This window comes from Emericellopsis cladophorae (assembly GCF_022114955.1).
Source record: "Emericellopsis cladophorae strain MUM 19.33 chromosome Unknown NODE_27_length_275652_cov_118_915141, whole genome shotgun sequence".
Classification (NCBI taxonomy): Eukaryota; Fungi; Ascomycota; class Sordariomycetes; order Hypocreales; family Bionectriaceae; genus Emericellopsis; species Emericellopsis cladophorae.
In genome coordinates this window covers 189593-213417 of record NW_026250952.1, presented here as the reverse complement: position 1 = coordinate 213417, position 23825 = coordinate 189593, and the positions used below count along the sequence as shown (strand labels likewise).

General features: G+C 54.4%; 10 protein-coding genes across 10 annotated transcripts; 6 read left to right on the top strand and 4 right to left on the bottom strand.

Moving 5' to 3' along the window:
* Positions 1-52: 52 nt before the first annotated feature.
* J7T54_007371 (Dolichyl-phosphate-mannose--protein mannosyltransferase-like protein) lies at positions 53-2374 on the bottom strand (the record flags this gene model as incomplete). Its single annotated transcript, XM_051507064.1, has 3 exons — positions 53-699; positions 748-2194; positions 2246-2374. 3 exons carry the CDS (start codon positions 2372-2374, stop codon positions 53-55), a joined length of 2223 nt encoding a protein of 740 aa, XP_051361747.1.
* Positions 2375-3269: 895 nt separating this feature from the next.
* J7T54_007370 (putative RING finger protein-like protein) lies at positions 3270-5144 on the top strand (the record flags this gene model as incomplete). Its single annotated transcript, XM_051507063.1, has 2 exons — positions 3270-4614; positions 4819-5144. 2 exons carry the CDS (start codon positions 3270-3272, stop codon positions 5142-5144), a joined length of 1671 nt encoding a protein of 556 aa, XP_051361746.1.
* Positions 5145-5483: 339 nt separating this feature from the next.
* J7T54_007369 (uncharacterized protein) lies at positions 5484-6738 on the bottom strand (the record flags this gene model as incomplete). Its single annotated transcript, XM_051507062.1, has 4 exons — positions 5484-5537; positions 5591-5668; positions 5754-5849; positions 6088-6738. 4 exons carry the CDS (start codon positions 6736-6738, stop codon positions 5484-5486), a joined length of 879 nt encoding a protein of 292 aa, XP_051361745.1.
* An 821-nt stretch (positions 6739-7559) lies between these two features.
* On the top strand, positions 7560-10388 carry J7T54_007368 (uncharacterized protein; the record flags this gene model as incomplete). The annotated part of the gene is made up of 1 exon (XM_051507061.1): positions 7560-10388. One exon carries the CDS (start codon positions 7560-7562, stop codon positions 10386-10388), a length of 2829 nt encoding a protein of 942 aa, XP_051361744.1.
* Positions 10389-10945: 557 nt separating this feature from the next.
* On the top strand, positions 10946-11630 carry J7T54_007367 (large subunit ribosomal protein L3; the record flags this gene model as incomplete). Its single annotated transcript, XM_051507060.1, has 2 exons — positions 10946-11175; positions 11225-11630. 2 exons carry the CDS (start codon positions 10946-10948, stop codon positions 11628-11630), a joined length of 636 nt encoding a protein of 211 aa, XP_051361743.1.
* Positions 11631-11848: 218 nt separating this feature from the next.
* Positions 11849-12838, top strand: J7T54_007366 (54S ribosomal protein L9-like protein; the record flags this gene model as incomplete). The annotated part of the gene is made up of 1 exon (XM_051507059.1): positions 11849-12838. One exon carries the CDS (start codon positions 11849-11851, stop codon positions 12836-12838), a length of 990 nt encoding a protein of 329 aa, XP_051361742.1.
* A 126-nt stretch (positions 12839-12964) lies between these two features.
* On the bottom strand, positions 12965-13708 carry J7T54_007365 (cytochrome oxidase assembly; the record flags this gene model as incomplete). Its single annotated transcript, XM_051507058.1, has 2 exons — positions 12965-13458; positions 13561-13708. The coding sequence occupies 2 exons, from the start codon at positions 13706-13708 to the stop codon at positions 12965-12967; spliced, it is 642 nt and encodes a 213-aa protein (XP_051361741.1).
* A 237-nt stretch (positions 13709-13945) lies between these two features.
* On the top strand, positions 13946-14578 carry J7T54_007364 (uncharacterized protein; the record flags this gene model as incomplete). Its single annotated transcript, XM_051507057.1, has 2 exons — positions 13946-14030; positions 14082-14578. 2 exons carry the CDS (start codon positions 13946-13948, stop codon positions 14576-14578), a joined length of 582 nt encoding a protein of 193 aa, XP_051361740.1.
* Positions 14579-14626: 48 nt separating this feature from the next.
* J7T54_007363 (uncharacterized protein) lies at positions 14627-20641 on the bottom strand (the record flags this gene model as incomplete). Its single annotated transcript, XM_051507056.1, has 8 exons — positions 14627-14812; positions 14862-17447; positions 17503-17553; positions 17606-17728; positions 17893-17977; positions 19260-19662; positions 19714-20563; positions 20621-20641. 8 exons carry the CDS (start codon positions 20639-20641, stop codon positions 14627-14629), a joined length of 4305 nt encoding a protein of 1434 aa, XP_051361739.1.
* A 917-nt stretch (positions 20642-21558) lies between these two features.
* On the top strand, positions 21559-23199 carry J7T54_007362 (ATP-dependent RNA helicase DHX35; the record flags this gene model as incomplete). Its single annotated transcript, XM_051507055.1, has 1 exon — positions 21559-23199. One exon carries the CDS (start codon positions 21559-21561, stop codon positions 23197-23199), a length of 1641 nt encoding a protein of 546 aa, XP_051361738.1.
* Positions 23200-23825: the final 626 nt, after the last annotated feature.

Genomic DNA, 23825 nt, shown 5'->3' with positions numbered 1-23825 from the left:
TCGCACTATTCTTACACAAGACGCCCTTCCATCATGTCCATTAGGAATGCGCTTAGGCATCGCTGATCCTCCAGTTGTCGAACCACTTGAGGTAGCTGTACTGCTTGTTGTTGCCCGTCATGCCCCAGCAGATGGGGATGAACAGAATGTACAGGCCGATGATGACGGAGTACAAGATGCCATACGAGACAGCCTGGATGGCAGCGCCGCGGTTACGGAGGAACCAGTCGGCGAGGAAACCAAAGGTGAGGATGGCAAAGTACAGCGCCGGATAGTAGTGGTGTACATAGGTGACACGCGCCATGATCACAAATGGCAGATAGTGCAGGAACCATCCCGCAGCCGGGTATAGACCTGCATAGTGCATGCGATCGACCTCGCTCTCCTGGAGGTCCTTGTAACCTCGCTGCCAGCGGACCAGGTACCAGAAGACCACCAGGGCGATGACGCCCAAGCTGGCAGTCGAGGCCCAGTACACAAAGGGGTTGCCCAGGAGGAAGTACTTGACAATCTTGTCATCCCAGCCGCACATGCGCAGGCCGACGTGCAGAATAGGCCACTGCCACCACTGAGATGCAAGGTCGTCCTGCTTGTCAGGATCGGGCACCAAGGCATTGTTCGACGTCATCATGGCTACGTTCAGGTGAACAAAGTCATGGAAGAAGGGAGACTTGTATACACTAGGGTCGCTGGGAGGAACTGAAGGTTATTAGTCACATGTTGCATCGCTCAAATGGCCTCACTTACGCTTGTCATTCCAGTGCGCCTCCACGTTCCAGTGAGTGTACGTGTCGCGAGGGTTGTTCTGCTTCGTGCAGGTCACCTCAACTTGCTTGAAACCCCACTGGGGCAGGTTGGTGTTGCCGGCGCGCAGGTAGCAGCCTAGTGTAGGGTGCTTCAGACGGAACGCCGTCGTCAGGGTGCGCAGCTTGCTGTGGTCCCAAGAGGCAGCATCGCGGACAACCTCGACCTTCCAGTGGTCCTTGTCATCGCCGACAGTCAAGTTGCCGTAGGCCGAGACCTCGTTGTCCTTCTTGGTCACAGGAGCGGCAATGGAGTGCGAGTGGAGATTGCGGCCGGTCTGAGCGTGAATGAGACGGATTAGGGAGCCATCGCCAATGTGACGAAGCTCATCAGACTCGGCGTCATAGGCAGGCTCGTGGCGGTTAGGGTAGAAGAACCAGTCGTTGTTGGTGTCTTTGTGGTGGTAGCAAGTAACCTGCTGCTGCTGCGAACCTTCGGGATAGGTCTGGACGTGGGAGTGCAGCAGACCACCGCCGTATCCCATGTTCTTGATGGTAGCGCGCGAACCGTACACGACCTCGAGCGGGCTGTTTTTGCCGACGTTGGTACCCTTGAGGTTGGCCTGGAACAGAGAGCTCATCTGGGCATCACCAGGACCGCTGCGGTCGAGGATCGCAAAGTGAAGCGCAAAGGAGAGCATGTAGATCATGAAAGGAATGATGATGAGGCCGATGATACGTGTAAAAAGGTGAGCGGACAGCGTAGACACAGGCATTTTGGTGTCGCCGAACTTGTTCCACAAATCCTCAATCGTGTACAGACCGACAAGCGCGGTGACGAAGAGACCGACGAGCTTCACACTGCACACACAACCGATGCTGATGCCGGTCATGAACAGCCAGATGAACCATTCGGGCTCGAAAGCGTTATGACGCTGATTGTGGAACTTGGACCAGCAGAATACGGTAGCGACCGTCCCGAAAAGCAGCATGGAGTCGAGCAGGATGAAGCGGCTGATGGTGGTGTACGAGTTCTCGCAGAGAACCATCAAAGTCACAAGCCACACGGCAGGACGACGGAGCTTCAGCTCGCGAGCCGTATAGTATGCCAGGGGGATGCAAAGTATACCGAAGAGGGCGTTGAAGGCGCGCATGAAGGCGTAGTTGACCTCTTCAGGGTACTTCTCGCCAGACTTGAACTCGAAGGTGCCGTTGTAGCCCGCCAGGACTCCAGAGAGACCGACGAGCATCTTGCCGAGAGGGGGGTGAACATCGAAGTAGTACTCGTGCTTGATATAGTAGCTACCGAATTTGCCAAAATGCGCCTCGTCCCAGGTCACAATGTCGCTGATGCCAATCTTCCATAGTCGGGTTGCGAATGCGGCAATCGTGAAGAGGATGGGAGCGAAGATGGGCTCCCATTCGGAGAAGTTCTCGACAAACGTTTTCTCCTAGATACCCGGTCAGCATTTTTGCATTCCTCGCTTTTGCAAAACACGAACCTTCTTCATAAACTTCTTGTTGTCGGCTGGTTGGGCGGGGCGTGAGGCGGTCTGTGTCGAGGGGACACGCTGGCGAAGACCGTCGCCAAGGTCAGCGCCAGACGCGAGTGTGGCCTTTTCAGAGGCCATGGCGAGGGCTGAGGAGAGCGAAGATCTGCTTCGGCGTCGCGATGATGCTGGGCCGCGATGATCAAGCAATCGGCAACCGTGGCGCGGCTGAAGGGAGATTTGGAATAGGGGACCAGGGCCTCTTAGGGGTGACTGAGGGGCCGTTGTGGACGTTAAAGGACTGGACGAGCTTCAAACTCAAAGACGGTCCGGCATTGGCAAAGAAGCCGCGATTACGATATGTCTCTGCAGACGCAAAAGTGATGAAAGAAGAAAAAGAAAGGGGATGCTATAAAGAAGCGACCGGTTTGGCGTTGAAGAACAGCAAGGCAAGAGGCCAGCTATTAAGGCTGGGAAGAACAAGCAAGCCCCTGCATCCGCCTGGAGCTCCCGGAGTCCAGGCTGACAGCGCCACACGTTCAATAGAGCCACATCGTATCGACTTGCACCAGCCACAGCCCCCACTCTCTTCTCAATAAGTTTGAGCCACTGCACCGATACCGTACAATTCAAGAGCTCAGCCCATCACATGTGAGACAGGCCAGCCGCCAGCATCCAACAACGATCCTCCCGAATCCAGACCCAGCTGAATGGGCCACACCTCGTTATGTCATCCGCTCCTTGCGGGCACACGCACCGTCTCCTTCAACGACGCATCTGATGACCAAACCGCTCACCGTCCACCTATACCCTATCACTCGCGCAGAGTCTCGTCACCATTGCCGTGCTCCTCGGCCTCCGCTTCGGCAACCTCTAGTCGTCACTGGTCCCCTGCCTCAGCCCGCACTATCACTCCTCCCTCCCCGCTAAAGCGCGTCCTATACGGATACGTACAACATACAAGAGGACACCTCCCCTGCCGGCCCCTCCGAAGGTCGGCTGGTTGTATGCGAGGCCATTTTCGGACCTAGCTCTAATGTCTTATCTGGTCAGCGACTTTCTCATCAATCCTGTTCTCCGACAAGCTCGCCGTTTCTCCGAAGTCTCGCGATCGACCATTTTTGGCAGCGGCGATGAAGCCCCAGGCCCGCAGCCAGAGGCTGTAATCGATAACACCGAATCGGACGTCCATATCAGCAATGCAACACCAGGCCTCATCGCTCCCGTAGCGTGCCCAGACCTCGGCAATTCGACATCCTCAGGCCCCATGTCGGCGCTGGGCCCTTTGGGACGACCCGATGAAGTCTTAGCCAGCCCAATGGCGGCCACTGTAGACGACGGCAGTCCTCGCGACCATCTCGGATTCCCCATCTTACCCAACAGAAGGCGAGGCAGCAAGATACCAGAGGACGACGGGATGGCAGAAATGCGAAGGCGTATACAGGAGATCTATGCCCGAGATGTGTCGCCTGAGGAGAAGGCCAGACTCATGCACAGCTTGCATCTCGAACGATACAATGCGTCCAGGGCAGTGCCCAACCTCCAACACATAGCGATCGGTTCGACAGGCCCCGTCGGCCAAATGAAGGAGGAGCTCAGACCGCAAGGTGCTCTCGACTCCCTGATGTTTTGGTCTTCGACAGGCGACAACGACACCGAAGAGTTCCATCTCACCGAGAGTGATCTCATGCCCTCGTGGGCACCGTCTCGGCCATTCAAGAGTCAATCGGGACTAGCTTCGGGGCAGATCACACCCGGTGCTCCTGCAGAAACAATGTCCGAAATCATCCAGCCGCAGCTGGGATGCCAACATTACGAACGAAATGTGAAGCTACAGTGCAACGCATGCCGCAAGTGGTATCCCTGTCGCTTCTGTCATGACGAAGAAATGGGACACGATCACAAATTACCGCGCTTCGAGACAAGATACATGTTATGCATGCTCTGCAAAACGCCGCAAAAGGCGTCAGAAGCATGTGTCGCTTGCCAAGAACCGTCAGCGTACTACTACTGTGGCATCTGCAAGCTGTGGGAGAACCGTCAAGATAAACCCATTTATCACTGCTACGATTGTGGCATTTGTCGCAAAGGACACGGCATCGGGAAAGACTTTTTCCATTGCCTCACGTGCTGCGCGTGCATCCCGACAAATATTGAGACGACGCACAAATGCATCGAACGCTCTACGGACTGCGACTGCCCCATCTGCGGTGAGTACCTGTTCACGTCGCCCCGACCGGTCGTGTTCATGGTTTGCGGTCACAGTATACACAAGAAATGCTACGACCAACACATGTCGGTCTCGTACAAGTGTCCGATTTGCAACAAGAGTCTGGCGAACATGGAAACACAGTTCCGCAATCTGGACATTGCTATCCAAAGTCAGCCAATGCCTGCTGAATTTCGTGACACAAGGGCCATTGTGCTCTGCAATGACTGCTCCGGCCGGAGTATGGTTCCCTATCATTGGCTCGGAACCAAATGCGGTACTTGTCAATCATACAATACTTTCCAGCTCCAAATTCTAGGAAGCAACAGTCAAGAGCTACAAACTGCTTTGGAAGAGGGTACAAACGCTCAACCAGAACAGTCTGGATTCCAAGGCCAAGCAGTGGAAGCAACAGAGCCCGTCATCCCCGCCAACCGCAGAAGGCACTCGTCACAAGGCATCGAACTGCAACGGCGAGTGTCTGAAGCAATCGTAGGGTCGTATCCACCCCCGAATATGCGTGTTGGAACGAGTCTGGAGAACATCGACTCAGATCCCGACGAGCCGAACGATGGCATCTTTGGGTTCTGGGGGCGCGGCTCGGTAGATGACGACGATGAGTACATGTTTGAAGACGAGAGCGACGAAGATTCAGCGGACGATGAAGAAGATGACGAGATTCTACTCATCGGTCACAGATAGCTCTCGCCGCGAAGATATGATGAAGGTTGTCCGGTATTGGTAAGGCTCGGCGAGATAATAAGAGCCACTATGTATTTATGAGGATCTGCACATTTTGGACAGTCATAGGGAGAGCATTGTCGGCATCGGATTTGGATATAGGAGCAAAGGGCGCATCAAGTACTATTGGAAGCATGAAACCTGGTGGCCTACAGAATGCATTCATAGCGATGCTGACTTTATTGTATTGATTATCATTTTATCAAACGCCTCATGTCGTACAAAGGGATGGAAATCGTGATGGCACGCCAAATCCTCGCAAACCCAAAACGCCACACTAAACAGACGCTTGACGGTGTTTCACGACGGTCGCTGCACTGACTGTGCCTCTTGCCTCAACTCCTTGACAACTTGCTTTTCCTCCCTGTCAGCGATGATTCTAGAGGTTTAGGAGGGATGTGACGAACAGCAAGCGCCTCCGGGTTGACGCCTCTCTCAATCATGGAGATACATATCGACAGCGTCCGGCGGTCAAGGTGGCAGTTCTGCGGGTCAGTTTGCCGACTGGAACCAGCGGAGAGATCAAGAGACTCGTACAAGTATCGTGGATATCTCGTGAAGAATATCGACAGCTTTTTGCGCGGCGGCGTGCTTGTCCTGCTCTGGCATGCTGGCGATGGTGGTTTGGAGGTGGGAGTTTCGCGATGAGCGCGTTGAATGGCGGGGCTGTTCACAACATGATGCCCACGGGGGGTCGCCAAGATGAACAAGGCACAATTGCAAAACAGCTTCTACGGATATGCAGCCATAACACCGGCGTGCAAATTTGGTATCATTTGAGAGAAGCGAATTTTGAGTGAACAAAGTTGCAGATATGAAGGAAGTAGACTCATCCCTGGATCGCTTCCACGAACAATTCTCTCATCCCTTTCAGTAACACGACTAATTCTCTCGACTCATTCACCTTGTCAAGCACCTTTTCCACCTTCTCGCGCTCCAGCTTGGGACGGCAATGCTTGATATCGTAGTCCCTCGATCCTGTCAGTAGCTCGAACCAGGCCTCCCTCTCCCAGTCCTTCTCGTCAATGTGTGTATACACAAACTTGAGCCGCTCCTCGCGCCCGGCGCCGTGAATTGTCAAGCACAGATTCTGGATCCAAAAGTCCAGCTCAGGCACGTTGAAGCGCGACTGTGCCTCCTGCCGTTGCGTATACGCTCTCTGCGCAGCGAGACGCTTGTCAATCTCCGCCTGCGTCTGCTCAATCTGTGCCCTGAGCGCCTCCCTCGTCGCGTTCTGCTCGTCTCTCTGGCGCACTAGCTCTTCGATGGCACTCTCAATCTCCCGTGTCTCCGCCTCCTCCTTCTCGACCGTCTGCGCGTGGGTCGATGTCTTCGCCTGGACAATCTCAATATCGCGCTTCTTCATGCGCTGGTCTTCTTGTAGCTCCGCGACGTTCATGCGGAAGTTGTTGCGTTCTTCCAAGACACGTTTGCGTCCTTGCTCAATAAAGGCATCGAATTTGGCGGTGAACTTGGCCATGCGATCACGTAGCTCATCGAAGCCAAAGTCGGTGCTCGGTAGCGTGTCGGCCATGGAGGGGCCCAGAGAGGACATGGTTTGGCGGTGCTGGCTGCTTGACAGCGACGACTCGAAGGCGGCAGACATGTTGTCGGATGTACAGGATGGAATGAGATCGGCTGTGCTGGCACGATTGTGTTGCCGGGAAAGTTGTCGCTCGACAGCGGGCAGTCGGGATTCGGGTGGGTGTTTACCTCCAAGTGTCACAAAACACTGGCCGCGTTGCCGCGCAAGATGAATGCGCTGCAGATTGTGGCTTGACCGTCTTATCTTAGCGTGCACCGCCACATATAGTTCTTAGCACCTAAAGTTCATGAGGAAAGTTCACTACGCGACTTGAGAAAGCAACAAGCAGCTCAGCATCTCCTCACCGCTAATTACTCTTCACTCGATTCACATGCTTTCCTCTTTACATTGAAAGATGGTTGCCTGAGTCTTCATTCTGCTTCATCCACAACACATCATAAGAAACGAAATGAATTACGCTTGGACCACACGACTGTCGCATTGGAAATCTTTACTTCGGCCAGATGGCTGAAGTTAGGCGGTTCGCCGACCTGAGACATGGTCCGGTGCGTAATTTGATTTATCAAACAGGCGGAGAGAAATCTGGGCCGGGCGAGCCAGGAACACTGCATGTGAACCGACTAGTGTCTGATGGTGAGTCTCTGTGAGAAAGGGGAGTCTACATCCCGGATTTTAACTCCGCAACAGTCCCTTACTTCAAACAAGTCGGCACATCTGCAGAACTATATACTGCCTCTAAGAAGATCCTGCCGCCATTGACTCACTCCCATCTTGGTGCCGAAAGGAACTTGCAGAGGCGATGGCTGCTCAAATCACATGCTGGTGCTTTCATGGGCAGCGCAGGGTCACCCGATCTACTCACCGAAGGGCTGGTTCAATACCGCAAGGCAGATGATCCCTCGTCCATGAGGTCGCTGTTGGCGGTGGGAGAGATAGCTGATCTGAGAGTCCCAAAGAAACCCAGCGTCATTCATGTGCTTGCTGCTCCTGCCGGTGACTCCGGCGAGCTCCTGCGGCTGTCGCGAGTTGAGGATTCACGATGGGCTTGGGATGATGGGGAGCACGCACAGCTCAATCTGTCTGTGGTTGATCCTACCGATCAGGACAGCGAAAACTTCTGGCAAAGCGACGGCCTTCCCATCACTCAGATGAGGTTCATCTCAACCGTGGATCCTCAGGTAGCCACGTTGCGATGGCTCATTGTCCAAAAATCGACGTCGACGACGATCCTCTGTCCTGAGTACAGCCATGTCCCAATAACGCAAACGATCTCGCTTGATTCGGACAGGAAAACGCTCTCATGGATTAAGCCAAATCCTGTCGTTACTGTCGGCTATGTTCAAACCGGTGGAAATGCACATGTGGACTTCGCCTACAATCCTCCAGCCCTCGATCGCAAGCCGCAGTTCTGTGTCATGGACGAGTGCGGGTACTGGACTTTGTGGAATGTTGAAGCTTTCACAAGAACAGGCAAGGCGAACATGCGGTTAACACCGCATCGAAAAGGCCACATCTGGGAGGGCCCCCTGCGCCAAGTTCCTCAACGCAGCCTGTATCCTGCACAGCAGCACGGTGTCCTGTTCGTGGGCGACGAGGACTCGTCGGGCTTTGTAGTTGAGGTTTTGCCAACGAAGAAGCCGTCAAGGCATCTTCTACTGTGGAATAGCCAGCTTCTGAGGACAGTGCACTTGGAGAGCGGTCAACATCTTCCCGACATTCCCGGCTTCACCACAGGTGACCGAGCCTTGGGATCTATACTAGACGTCCAGGCCAATCCAAGCAACCAGAATCACATCTTCGCACTCACCACGAAATATCTCGTCTGGATCAATCTGTTCCCCACCACAGGCACATCAAAGGAGATGCCTCGGCTTCTTTTAAAGTGCCCGCACGACTGCCACAAGCCTGACTTACCGAAGATGGCCATCTGCGGCGTAGCCGAAGGCAGCCATGCCGAAGCGATGATCTCCCTGACTATTCCAAAAAGCAACACATTACGCGTGCTTTGGTTCTTCATGGATGGCGAAAGTGGTCTTCCTTCGTGGCATTCACAGCTCACAATTCTCGCGGTGGGGAGTGGAGATGCCTTTCAAGTGCAGCAACTTGCGCTCACACCATCGAGGATTACGGTCCATCCTCAGGGTAGGATGGGGCTGGGCCACAAATATCTCCAGGCTGGCGTGCAATTCTACCAGGGCATGATGCTAGCTCGGGACCTGAGCGTCCGGTACTGCATGTTTTACATCTGCAACGATCCATCTCTGATTGTTACACTGCCTGTCGAACGGCTAAACTGGAGCCGCACTGATCAAAACAGACGTTGGAGATTTAAACGTCTTCAGATGTTCAAGTACATGGGGGACGCTGTGGTCATACCGGACTCGATGACAGACGAAGCCATGCTTTCGCTCGCACGTATCTCGCAGAACACGCGCCACCGAAAGGGGGTAGAGCCAAAGACCGCACTTCAACCTCGAAAATACGACCGAGACCACGACTGCGTTGCAATGAGGGTCAATCATATTCTGCCCTTCCTTGAAGATGAAATGCGCAGGGGCCTCGGTGGCGGCGGCGCAGGGTTGTCCATGTCGCTGTTGCGCGGGATCGGGGAGGCGCTACAGAGCGGGCTGGCTGACGGCCGCTTGAGTCTGATGACCTGGAAAGAGATATCTGCAAAAGTACCGCCTTCTGACGATGCCCATGAGCTCCCTGCCGAGGAGATGGAAGAGAATATATCTGAGGTGCTTGGCCATGCTGAGGAAAACACCATCATCACCCAACTCGATCGATGTCACCCCGACGAACCCGACAGGCCAGTCGGCAGTTTGCCCTTGCTTCAAAAGCAACTGACGTCTATTTGGGTTGACCCACTCAGGGGTCACATATCCGAAGATGACTTGAGGTTGAAGCAAGACCACGCACTGGAGTTGGCCAAAGACCTGTTCCTCTCTACTCAGGGCATTGCCTTCCAAGATGTCCCCCTGTTTGGGCTGCCATCAGCAGACAATCCAATGGACAGCCAACAAAGCATATCCAGTGCCATTGCCTTTGCTTCCTCTCAGCAGTCGTCCGCAGTCTCGGACTCTTCCGCGTTCAGCAGTGATCCGGTTGCTCCTCCGCCAGCAGATGACGCCTTCAAGCGGCTCGGTTTACTCGCACCAACAATTCAACCAGGCAAATTCGGGGCGGTGAAACCTGCGTCGGTCTTGTCCTTTTGGCCTACCGAACGTGGCAGTGACCTCAAGGACTACACATCGTCTGTGGCACTGGCCACTGAGCGACAGTTTGACCCCGCAAGACAGAGACTGGCCAGCAGAGAGAGGAAGCGCAAAGCTACCGCGGAGAAATACAAGATGCCGCCCCTGAAACGCGGCGGATCGCCGTTGAAATACGCGACACCAGCGGGTGCCTCCAGTCAAGAGGCGCCGAGATCCACGCAGGTGCCGATCAGGCCAGGCATGTCCAGCCAGGTTCCCGAGTCTAGCCAGATGCCTCTGCGCCCAGCGCCGGCGACTTCGCAGGTTCGCAACAGCCGGCTCCTCGAGTCCTCCCAAAGTCAGCCACGGATCGCGATGAGTCAACCTCTGCCTGGAGCGTTTGGTGCAACTGGGAAGAAGCCGAAGAAGGTGGTGAAGAAGAAGAGAAGCGGTTTCCGCTAAGGTTGGGGTGGCGGAGTGTGTCGTTGTCGGGCGAGGAGGTGGATTGGCCTCTGATGGGTGAGGGAATCTGACACGTAGCGCCTACTTGAAACTTTTAAGGCTATCGCCAACCCACGAGCATTTAAGCGTTTTTCGACCACTTACACCTTACAGCAGCGTCTCAGGTATTCGAAACAAAAAGTTAATATCAGTAATAGTGGCCTACGAATGTAATCAAATTCAGCTACAGGACAGGGAGTCTCCACACTACAATGTCTGCCACACTTGACCACAGCAGGTATGCCCAATAACAAATATCGTATGCTTAATAAAATCTTTCTTTTTCGATATATTCCAATCGTAGCATACATTCGTAAACCGTCTCTTTTGTCGCTGTGTCACAATAATTATTACTCAAGGGCTCCACGCAGGCAACCGCGGGGCACCATCACCAGTCGCCGCCTGTAGACGTGGGGCTTGATCAAGGTATTGCGTTCCTTCACACCAAGCTCATCAACGATACTACTTGACGTTTAAGGATTCGATTTTGTAATCAGAGCCTGTATGCCATAAGCAGAATGTCTCATTGTCACGACGAGCACGACCATGGGCATGACCACTCAGACGACATCACACCTGCATTGCAACACTCACTCTACGAACAAGTTCATTTTGACGAGATTGTCACGCTCAATGAAGCAACACGCGACTCAGGCAAGAAGATAGTGAAGAAGACCTGGGCAGAGCGCCTGGAACTTGAGCCCGAGCTAGAGAGCGATGCCGACGAGCAGCTCCTGATGACTGTGCCGTGAGTCTCATGAGAGTCAATGTCACACTGTTATCTCACAAACATCTAGGTTCACCGCACAAGTCAAGCTACACTCCATCTTACTGCGTACGTCGCCATCAGATGACGCCCCAAGAACACTCAAATTGTTCATCAACAACGCCAACCTCGACTTCCAATCAGCCGAGGACACACATCCCACGCAGACCCTGGAGCTCTCGCAGACGTCTGACATTCAGGACATTCCTCTCAAGCGCGCCCTCTTCTCCAAGGTGCAGCGTCTGAGCTTGTTCTTTGAGGACAATTTTGGAGAGGACACTACTAAAATAAGCTACCTCGGTTTCAAGGGCGAGTGGACGAAACTGGGCAAGGCGCCGGAGAACATTATCTACGAAGCCGCGCCCCAGCTAGGGGATCACAGGATCAAGGGGACTGGAATCAACGACGTCGGCAGCGGCATTGGGGGGGACAAATGATGAACAAAGAGATTAGAAGTGATAAACAAAGATTCTGAATTCCTCAGTAGACTGCATCTTACCTTACTTACCTACCTGGGAGCTCAGCAGGGACATGCAAGGCCCACATAACCCAGCCGAAGATCCCCCGTTGGTTCATCCAGCACCTCCAAAATTTCCCATCGCGACGACCAGATCGCGCCTCATTCAACCATCCCTTTCCCACTATACCCTCCGCCATGCCGCCCCGTATCTCTCTGCGGGTGGCGCTCCCGCGCTTCTTAGCCCGAACAACCACATCGCCTCTTTGTCTTCCCTCGACAGCCACCCGAAGCGTCCACAATGGCTGGTCTACGGCACCTCCCCGATCCAAGCACTGGCGCTACAACCAAATCACAGCAGGCATCCCCAAGCCCACCACGGGCCCGGCCGCTGCCCTCAAACGCCGAGAGCGCACCACACCCTTCCGCACTGGTGTTCTGGCCACCAAGAAGGGCATGACGGCCATCTTTGTCGGCAAGGAGCGCATCCCCTGCACCGTCCTCCAGCTCGACCAAGTCCAAGTCGTCGCGAACCGGACACGAGAGAAAAACGGGTACTGGGCCGTACAGATTGGACGCGGCAGCAAGGAGCCAAGAAATGTCACGGCGCCGCAGTTGGGATACTACGAGGCCAAGGGCATCTCCCCCAAGGCGGAGCTCGCCGAGTTCTTTGTGAGGGACAAGGATGGCCTGCTGCCCGTCGGCGCACAGATCCACCCCGACTGGTTCCAGGTCGGACAGTACGTCGATGTCAAGGGTCCCTCGCGAGGTCAGGGGTTCGCCGGTGGTATGAAGCGTCACGGTTTCTCAGGACAGGAGGCATCCCACGGTAACTCCAAGAATCACCGTACCATCGGTTCCACGGGTCCCTCCCAGGGCGGTGGTTCCCGTGTGCACCCTGGCAAGAAGATGCCCGGGCGCATGGGCAACGAGAACGTCACGGTGCAGAACCTCAAGGTGCTCGCGGTCGACAATGAGCTCGGCACCGTGCTGGTCAGCGGGGCGGTCCCGGGCCCCAAGGGGAGGACGTTGAAACTGCAGGATTCGAAGAAGATGAAGGCGCCCGGTCTGCCGTTCAGGGAAGATATACTCAAGACGCTGGTGGAGAGGAATAGTGGCGTGGAGGCCCAGCTCGAGATGGCGCGGTCAGCGCATCTGGAACTAAAGGCACTGAGGAGGGATATCTGATCAAGTAGTGGACGACCGTCGTTGCATGTACTACTACTACAACTAGGGCACAATGGGTCTGGAGTCTCGGCTGTTGTATTATACATGTCATATACATCTACTGTACAATTCATAGCGTAACCATGTCTACCGATTCAATGGTGGCTGCTGCCTGAATCCACGTATCGCGTCCTCGTCTTGCGCAGCTACGGGGATGACGAAGTCGTCGTCGTCGCCCATGAGATTCCTGAAGGGATCGCCCTCCTCCAGGAGATCAATGACTGTGCCATCCGCGCCCTCCAAGCTCCACTCGGTCGTCTCGAAGACGCCCCTCGCCGTCTTGCGGTGGCTGGCGAACCGCATGACGGCGGTGCTCTTGGTGCCCTTGACGGTGAACCAGATGTTGATGCGGCCGTGCAGTTGGTTCATCTCACCATGGATCCAGGGGATCTGGTGCTTGAAGTAAATGTCGTCGCCGAGCAGCGCGCGGGCGCGGGGATTGGTGCGCAGAGCATACAGCGTGCCAGCCGTCACGGGGGAGGACGACTTCTGGTAGTTGAAGATGGCGACGCTCGAGATGGTGACGATGACGAGGAAGATGGGCAGAGTGCGACCCCAGCGGAATGTGACCTGCTCCACGTCTACGAAAAGAAAACAGATCGGTTAGCATACACGGACGTCCGTACACGTGGCTCCAGCCATGCTCATGAGGCGGAGACTCGGAGGGGCAAAGGCAATCATACGAGGCAGTTCGCGATCGGCGCGACGGGACATGAGAGGTCCGTCACCGGGCTTGGGAGCTGGCGTGATCCATCGTCGCTGTGGCTGCTTCACTAGAGTCCTCCTCTTTGCGGCGGAGGCTAGTCGTTGTCGAACGGCGCGCGAGAACATCTTGGCTTGCTTTGGGTCGGATTGGCCCAGTGACGTTTGGCGGGTGATGCGTCGATGGGCGAGAGTTGACGAGCGGCGTCCCGGGGAAATTTTCCAGCGTGCCTGTAGGTAACTAACTGGACCCTGATCCCCGCCGCCACGAATCCCGCTGCTTAGACTTGGACAACAGCTCAGAGCAGCTAGATCACTCATCGCAGAGGAACCATGAAGGATTCTTTCCACGACCAAACGTCGCGCATGCGCAAGACATTTCGGTATCCAGCAGACGATGAGACAGAATCCAACGGCTCCGATCCAGAAGCGCTCGACGAAGAAGGTCCCGGTTCCCCCCTCAGCCACGATAAGCCCAGAACACGCCGCTGATCATGAGCAGAACAGGAGCATCTGATCAATCGTCTCGCCAACGAAAATGCCTCCCGCAACGCTTTATTTGCGCGTGTTCTCCTTTGCCTCCCGATCGCTGCCTGTATCCCCTATCTGCCGACCCTCTTCCACGCTAAGACGAGGATGCTCTCGGTGCTGAGCATCACGTCTCTGCTCTCGACAGCGTTCCTCCTTTGGCGATACCCGACAACGCAGACTGGCATCGAGATGCTAGACAAGCTACACACAAAGGGGAAGCCCAAAGCCAAGGTGCTAGATCGGTCGCCGCTCGAGACCTGGCTGCCATATCTGAATCTAGGCTTGGCGGTCATGCTTGTGCTCATGGGCCTGCTCGTTAAGAGTGACGCTACGAGCTTCGGCTGGATCAGCATGGGTAACCTCCCTGTGATCATATACGCCGTCGCGCTGGCTTCCAAGGTCGTGATGGCGAGCGTCGACCCCGAGTCTGAGCTTTCAAGTCTCAAGTACGAGTACAAGGGTGCTTAATCAAGTTGGCATGGTGGTATTGATTCTCTTTTCTATTATAACTTTGGTCTACATGTCTATTGAGTCGTTGAAACGCAAGACACCGTGACTGCGCAATACCCCATCCACGCCCTGGGGCACAGATCGCCCAGAAGATTCGACTTGAGGATCTAGTTCAGGCGTATCGGCCGACTTGTCCATGACCAGTGCGAGACCATGCGATTTGATGGCATCGACGAGGGCGGGGACCATATCCTGGTTCTGTCAGTATCCATTCGCTTAATCTCCGGCAAGGGAAACATACAAGAAGGCGCGAGTAGCACATCAGGCCCATGAAGTTGTTGCTCTGCGAGATCCGCACCACCTCCTTAAGTGAAGCGCTTCTCCTACCGCTGCTGTGGATGGTACTCGGCGGGTCCATGGTCTCTTCCCGGCCCAGGTCGTTGCAGAGAAAGACTGGGAAGTTGGGCTGCTTCCAGTTGAGAGCCGTGCAGAGTTTTGGGTTGTAGCTGCTGAAGACGATCGATCGAACAACGTCTGGCGACTGTACCCGCTGTGCGCGAGCGTGGTCGAATACAATGGTTAGAACCGAATCGACAAAGACGTTGACATCCAGTGCAGGTCCTAGTGCCAGGCTCTTTTCCTCCTCACTTGTCGGATACAGTATGTGTATGTTGGCGTGTATATTTGCCGGTAGCAACGATAGCGCATCTGACAATGTGGCGCCCGCCGTAGCCATGACCTGGTAGGCAGAGGCGATGTCGATGTACTGCCCGCTGGCTAGTGCAGCAAGTCCTACATGGCCCTGAGATTGAGCGGTTGTGGCAGTGAATTGCTCCAGGGACAGGCGACAAACAGGTATCTCGATGCCACCACACGAGATGGACCATGTAGGCCAGAGAACAGGCACGCCATCGCTGGTGTACTGCACAAAGAGCCTAACATAGTCTCCTGAAAGACTAGATCCAGTCACAATCGGGTTCGTCGGCTGGTTGAACTGGCTCGTCGCCTTCCAGTATGTCTCAAAGTCGGTGATCTCCAGAGGCTGGCCTTGGAATGGCTTGATAACCTGCGTATTGAAGCTTATCTGCCCAATAGCCCTCAAGCGCGGGTCGAACAGGGGAAGAAAACACTTTGTGCTACCTTGCAAGGCATTGAAGGTACTGGGTAGAACCACTGTCTTGGCGATAACCTTTGCGCCGTATGCCGGAAACACATCAAAGTCGAGAGAGAATGAGTCCAGGTGGTCGACCTGGAAGGAAACAATGCGGGTATCTTCTTGGAATGGTAGGATGATGTTCTTGGGGATGAGGTCGGAGACCTTGGAAGAGATGGTAAGCCGAGCAGCCGGGTACTTGCCATCCTGGAAGAAGACAAGAGGCTGTCCATCCGTATCAAAGCTGATTTGAACCACTGTCTTGGTGTCCAGAAAATTGTGCCCGTACCTGCGTAGTGGTATTATGGGAGGGGGCAGTTCGAGAACAGGAATAGCGTCCGGGTCCAGAGCCATGGGCATAGGGGCACTGCTGCTGCTTTGGGATGCAAGTAGAGGCTGCTGAATCAGAGGGCTCGTGCGGCTGCGTGTGTTGAAAGGGGTGAGAAGCTTCATACATGCTAGGTGGCCCTCCCACGCAGCGTAATACATGGCTGGCAGGTCCTTTTCGTCCAGAACATTTGGGTTAACGCCGGCTTCTAGCAGGGCTCGTAAGCAATCGACGTTGCCTTCACTAGCAGCATGCACCAGTGGCGTCCAACCATACAGCTTGTCCACCTGATCAAGATCGGCGCCAAACTGCTGCAGCAGGAGAAGCAGCTCGGAAGTTTGCCCAGACCTGGCTACCAGATGTTGCGGGTACAGGCCTTCAGCATCGGGCAGAATGTTGGCGCCATGCTTGAGCAATAACCGCACTACCGAAACTGATCCATGCTCGCAGGCCAGATTCAATGGCACATGGTCTGCGTCCGTCAGAGGGTCGAGTCGTGCCGACTTGATAAGCAACCTCTCCACGCACTCGAGATGTCCATGAATGATGGCGTGAATCAAGGGTGTGAAGTTGTCGTGGTCGATCATGTCGATTGTGTTGGGATTAGCTCTTAGCAACGCCTCGAGCATATCGATCCGGCCATGTAAACTAGCGTAGTGTAAAGGGACTCGTCCGTAGACGTCTGTCCGGTCCACAGCCACTCCGCCAGCCAAGCCCCATTCGAGAACGTGCTGTTTTCCGTAGATGGCAGCCTGGTGCAAGCAATTTCTCTCGTTGATGTCGTCGTACGAGTGCAAATCAACTAGCTTGGTCTCGAGAAGGACCAGGAGCGTCTCGATCGGGGCGTCGTAAATGGCGGCCAAGAACGTTCGGGTGATTCGCTCCATCAATGAACTGCCGCCGTCCGAGTCTTCGCTTGAGGACGCATTCATCTTGGCGAGCAGGTCTCGCAACGTTGCAATATTACCCGTGACAACGGTGTCAAGCAGGAGAGTGTCTGCATCTCCTTCGTCTGTGCCCAGGAAATGTTGGCTGGTAACAACATGACCAGACGATCGGAAATCAACCTGAATGCCATCTGACCAGGCGCCCAGCTCCTGCAGGCTCGTCGTCGCCTGATCTGACAACTCGCTGATTACTGTTGCGTTGAAGAATGGCTGCACCTCAACAGCGCGAGATAGATATAGCTCTTTGGTCTTTGACTTGCTAGTCTTATCCCACTTCTTCAGGATCTTTGAGAACGCCGTACCATTGATCTCGATGAACTGCTGCAGCTTGTTCAAATCGGTGGCGAACTGCTGGAACCCTTCCTCGAGCGTTGTGAACTTAGCAGATCGTCTCGAGATGCCTTGTCTCGACTGTAGCACCTTCTTTTTGTCGAGCAGCGTCTTCAGGCGAATTTTGAGCTGCACAGGGCCATATCAGACATAATACACCGAATTACAGTAGATATGTACTCACCTCCGCCTCCTTCTGCAGATAAAAAGCATTGACCTTGTCTAATTCGCGTTCCTGCAATTGTCAGACAAGCACCGTCAAAGACCACAAAATGTGCAGCACCTACCAGCTGGAAGAAGAACGTAGCCTTATTTGCTTGGAGCGCCGCCTGTGAGTCGGCTGCAACGGCTGTTCGGTTTGTGCCGTTGAGGGCAGCGAGTGTCGGCGTGGCGGAGAGCTTCTTGATGAGCTATATGACGCAGTGTTAGTTACACAAGATCATCCATCCGAGACGCGCATGGACGCATTGATGAGCGCCCAAAGGAGCTGCAAGCATCCGAGGTTTTTCATGATGTGTTCCCCCAGGACAGGACCAAAATGACACCACGTCAAGGGATAGTTTGGAGGCCTCACCTTCTTCAGCGCCTTGTAGTTGACAAAGCTGGCAGCGTACTCAGGGACCTCCAGCTGGCGCTTCTGGATCTGCTTGCCGAATTTCCTGTAGTATCAAACATCAGCTGTTGCGCAGACCAGTCGAGGACCGCATGCCACTTACATGGCGACAAGTGGAAGAGGCGCAGTCAGGGCCTAGCTGAGGGACAGTATCGGCAAAAGGTTCTCACGGCGCACTGCTTGCGTCTACAAGACAGTCGGTCCCTTGTCGTCTCACGCAGGCGTATGAGCAGACGTTTTGGAGCTACTTATATAACATGACAGTATGACGTGGGCGTACAATGCGTCTGAGTCTAAATAAATGTGAACGTGAACGTGCGAGAGCGAAGGGCAGCTAGCGCGGGGACCTGTGAGTCGCTGCCGCAATGCGCCACAGCAGGAAAAAGCAGGCAGAATCGAGCGTGCAATGCTGAAGGATTGTTGGTCGATTGCACTGGATGAGATGGCGAGATGATGAAGTTCGTGTCGGAAGTATTTCAACTAGCCGTGCCAGTTCAATGACTCGGAAGAACCAAGGCGCGCAGTGCTCGTTGCCTAACCCCAAAAATCAGTACACCACCATCTGACACGCTGCCAACATCACAGTCAAGTATGGCTTGAGCAAGGGCGAAACTAGGCAAGCGCTTACCTGGGAGCCGCGCGAGTCAATCAGATGGTGACAGGACAGAATCTGCGCATGCAGCACAAGCAAGACGATAGTCGTATCGACCTGGATGCAGGCTGGTGAAAGAAGTCGAAGACCGGAAGTAGAGATGGTAAGAAGATGCCCCTCAGCGGGGTGATCAGACTGACAACTCTCTGCGTAACTGCGAAAGAGCTCCTACGTAATGCCCTCACAGGGTGGGAGTTACTCCGAGCGACTATATGCTCGTGAGATGTCACCATCACAGGGGATGGAATCATATGTCTGTTCGCTTTCCAGACATGGGGACCACCCATTTCCCGATATGCTGCACCTACTGGCTGTTGACCCTGCATACTGAGAGAAAACCCCCACCAAATGACCAGATTTGTCCGCCTGGGCGTGGCTGCGGCTGGTAAAACGACAAGTGTACTAATGACACTATGGCAGCGACCGATTCCGTGGAGATCCGTGCCGAACCAATGGGAGGCTGGTCTCGCACCCCGTGCTGGCATGATAGGTCGCAGCAACGGAGAGCACACAGTTGCTGTTTGGAGGGAGGGAGATGCACAGATCGATGCATCGTGTATGGACCAGAAATTGGGTCGTTGGTCAGGTCATGTTGCAGTATGAAAGCGATGCACTTGTCGACGGACACGTAATAATTAGATCCTATCTTCAACAAGACTCGCATCGCAGGGCTCACTCCTTAGAGCTTCCTCCTTCCCTCCCAGGCGCAACCATGTCATCCGCCATGGCTTCTGCAGCTGCCTTTTTCAAACGTTCAGTATCCTCGTCGTTCTCATCCTTTGTCTTGTCTTTAACATTGTCCTTGACATCCTTCTCGTCCTCGCTGTCTCCCAAGCTGAAGGGGTCGTTGTCACCAATCGGGCTCGGCTCAACTGTTGACAATGGCTGCCACTTGCTTGCCTTGGCAGGCGGGTTGTCCTTTGGTGGCACCTTGGGTGACGAGTCGTACATGCTGATCTCCTCTGTCTCTTCTTTGAAACCCACCCTGCGGCCATCATTCGGACGGGGCGACTTGGACGTTGGGCGAGGTGAGTGAGATGGCGGGCGATAGATGCTGCTCTGAGATCGGTTGGCGGGTGCTGCCACGTTAGCTCCTTGTCGCTTCCTGTCTCTACCTGGCGGCTACTTACTGCCATCCTGAGTGAAGCGCATGCCTGCGAAATCATCGCTGAGGACCTGAGGATCCGCGTCATAGTCACCGCTCCTACGGCTTGACTCTCCCGTGCGGTGGCCTGAACGGTGAGGCTGATCGTCAGACTCATCAAATTGCTCTTCCAGACGCTTCTTCATCGTAGTGATCCAGCTGTTGACCTTGGTCTGTGTTTCGAAGAAGCCCTGGCGCAGGTTGTCGCGGATCTGGGGTAGATCGTCCTCCATGAAACTGTACTCCTTGTCCTCCTCGCTCCCGCGTTCCTGTCGCTGTTGCCTGCTGCGATTGGAGGTGCGGTTTTCATAGGCACCAACGTTGTCGAAGTGGTCAGCAAGTTGTCTCGCGTATAGTTCATCGGCCTCCAGCTGCGATATCTGCCGTCCACCCTGGGGACGAGGGGGCTGTGGAGGGGGCGCCGCTGCGGCTTCCACTTGAGGTTCCCTTGTAACTGCATCAGGGTCGGTCATCTCAAGCAAGGCGTTGAAAGCTGGTTCCACGCGCCCACCACTTGCAGACAAGACAGCCTTGATAACACCCATATCAATGCTAGGGAAGGCTTCCTTGAGAGTTTGTTGGTTCTTTTGCGCTTCGGTCATTGGCCTCGGAGGCTTCGCTGGAGCCGGCTCTTCCTCGTCCGTGACGGTCGGCGCTGGAGGAGTTGCGACGGAGGTATTCGCAGCTGTGTTCGTGGCGGTCGCCGCACTGGTGGAGGTAGTGTTGCCGTCAGGGGAGAGCACGCCGGAGTCTTGTACATCGTCGTCATCCATCTCAAAAGGGCGAGCTGTCGTGGGCGACTCGGCGCCGCCACTGTACGACTGTCGTTTGTTCGGCTATGGGCAGTTGTTAGCATCTATGAGCCGTAGGATCGAGCTAGACAGCATCCTTACTGTCTCTGTTGTGCCAGCCATGGTGAGCAGTCCAGGTCTCGATCTACAACATGTGATGGAACCCAAAACTGATCGAACGATTGGATTTGCTTCCGGATAAGAAGACTCGCGATCCTTGGGGTAAGCTTTGGTCTCGTAGCTCACTGATAGCGAGGGGTTGGGCCGGGGCAGCCACGTCCGCGATGACGTTTCTCCACATCCTTTGCTGCCTCAGCCACACCAGGAACTACGTAGTCTAGGCTGCCGCCACATTCTCATCGTCAGTTGGGCGCACTTTGCCGACCTACCCTATTGAGCACGAATCACTCGCATAACACACTTTCCTTGCTGCTCATGGGCTCGGTTCAATGGTGGTCAACGCTGAAGAAACGCTATACATCTTGGATTGAAAGTTCCTAGCTAGCATCTAGCTCACGGACCTGTCGTCGGAGTCTTGCCATATGCTTACATTGATCACACCTAAAAGCAGGGCGCACTATGGCGGATTTTGAACCCGGATCATCGTTTATACCAGCGTTATATAAACCGCCAAGTCTTCTCCCAGTCGCAAACCATCGGGAGAGCCTGCTATATGCCATCGAAAAGTCTTCCGTAACTGTGGTGGTTGGGCAAACCGGATCAGGCAAGACGACGCAAATACCACAATTCTTGGATCAAGCTGGCTGGTGCTCTGATGGCAAGCTCATAGGTGTGACGCAGGTAAGGGACATGAGCAAATTGATGCGCATTCGCTGACGTTGTAGCCTCGCCGCGTCGCGGCCACAACCGTTGCCTTGCGCGTTGCTGAAGAGCTTCGTTGCGAAATTGGTAAAGAAGTTGGGTACTCTATCCGGTTCGAGGACTTGACGTCTCCGTCAACGCGCATCAAATTCCTCACCGATGGACTTCTTATCAGGGAAGCGCTTGTCGACCCTCTGCTGACTCGGTACTCGGTCATTATGGTCGATGAAGCCCACGAGCGGTCTATTAGCACTGATATCCTCCTTGGCCTGCTGAAGAAAATACGCAAAAGGCGGACGGATCTACGGATCATCATCAGCAGCGCTACTCTTCAAGCCGAGGAGTTCCTACGTTTCTTCACACAAAGCGGCGACGACAAAAGCCAGCCTGCCAAAGAGGAAGACAAGGAAGAGACTGGGAATATCATCAGTTTCGAGGGCCGGACATATCCCATCGACATTCTCTACCTTGACTCTCCGGCAGAGAACTACCTCGAAAGAACCATCGAGGTAGTTTGGAGCATACATGAACAAGAAGGCTCTGGTGACATCCTCGTCTTCCTGACTGGCAGGGAAGAAATTGATCAGGCCGTACAAGCAATCTCTGAACGTTCTGCGACGACGAACTCGCAATCGACTGGCTTGCAGCCTTTGCCTCTGTACGCAGGACTGTCGAGCGAGGAGCAGATGCTCGTTTTTGACAAGCCTCCAAAGAACGTCCGCAAAGTCGTGTTCGCGACCAACATTGCGGAAGCATCAGTCACCATAGAGGGCATCGTATTTGTGGTTGACTGCGGGTTTGTCAAGCAGAGAGCATACAACCCTAGGACTGGCATTGAAGCGCTCACAGCGACACCGGTATCCAAGGCCTCCGCATCCCAACGAGCGGGCAGAGCAGGCCGTACTAGGCCTGGAAAGTGTTTTCGCTTGTATACAGAGGACAGCTTCACGAACTTGCCTGAGGCAAATGTACCCGAGATACAGAGGTCGAATCTGGCACCTGTCATACTTCAGCTGAAGGCTCTCGGAATTGACAATGTTGTGCGCTTCGACTTCTTCTCAGCGCCTCCATCGGACCTCGTGGCGAAGGCACTGGAGCTTCTTTATGCTTTAGGAGCGCTGGACGAGTACGGGAAATTGACGCGACCCCTAGGCGCCCGGATGGCAGAACTTGCAGTTGAGCCCATGATGGCAAAGACTCTACTGGTGTCGCACAGCTTTGGATGTACCAATGAGGTCTTAACGATAGCGGCTATGACGAGCCTCGACGGTTCGGTATGGTTCCATCACGATGGCGAGAGGAAGAAAATGGAAACCTCGAGACGCAAATTTGCCGTGGAAGAAGGCGATCACCTCACTCTCCTTAATGCCTACCAGGCATTTGTCACGAAGGGAAAGAAAGAGGCCAAGTTCTGCCACGAGAACCATCTCAACTACAAATCCATGACAAGAGCCGTCAGCATCCGCAATCAACTCAAGCGTTACCTTGAGCGGTTCAATATCCCCGTGGACGATACCATGACATTCGACCCTCAGGATCCAGCACGGCGCACACAGCAGGATCCCGCGCGCGAAGCCGTAAAGATTCGCCGATGTCTCACGTCAGGGTATTTCGCTCATGCTGCACGCATGCAGCCAGACGGCACGTTTCGCAATGTTGCTGGCGGCACCATCCTCCATGCCCATCCAAGTTCATTGATGTTCAATCGAAAAGCAGATTGGGTCATATTCCACGACATCATAGAGACTGGGGACAAGACTTTTATCAAAGACATTACGAAGGTAGAGAGGGACTGGCTGATCGAATACGCGCCCGATTTCTACCAGCTATCTACAAACCAAGTAGAGACCAGACAATAGAAGGATGGGAAAACAGTATGCTACACGTATACTGTAGTCAATTACTTGATCCTATGCATAACGATGCTCTCAATGCTGTTGTTGATCGCCCGACTTCGAATTGACTTTTGTCGTAAGAACGCTGGTTGCTTGAGTCGAATTCATTTTCGAGCGTCCCGCTTCCTGATCTGGCGTTGCATTGCAGTGGCGAGCGTGCAATCTTGGCTGAATGGCGATTCATATGAACATGGATGTTCCACCTTTCATCTCGGCAACGGGGCATGGCCAACGCAGAAGGTTGACGGGTCCATCATCCGAAAACCGAGCTTCAGCCTCCAAGGCCGAGACCTTGGCCGATTTTTCAGTGAGTTTGTTGATGACTCTAATTACCTGAGCTTGTTCTGGCGAAACGGCAAGATCATGAGGCTAGCACGAATCCGGATAAGCGTCAGGGGTAACTACAGTGTTTAATGCAGCTTACAACACTGTATAATTCTGCGAGAGAACGCTGTGTTTGTACCAGCGTTCCATGTCCCTGTCGCTTTCATGCACTGTGCTGCGGCCTCCACCAACTAAAACCGCGTTCCTGCATGAAGCTCCAATCGGTCACAGGTCCATGTCGTCGCGCTCCTCAGTCTCGGCGGCGT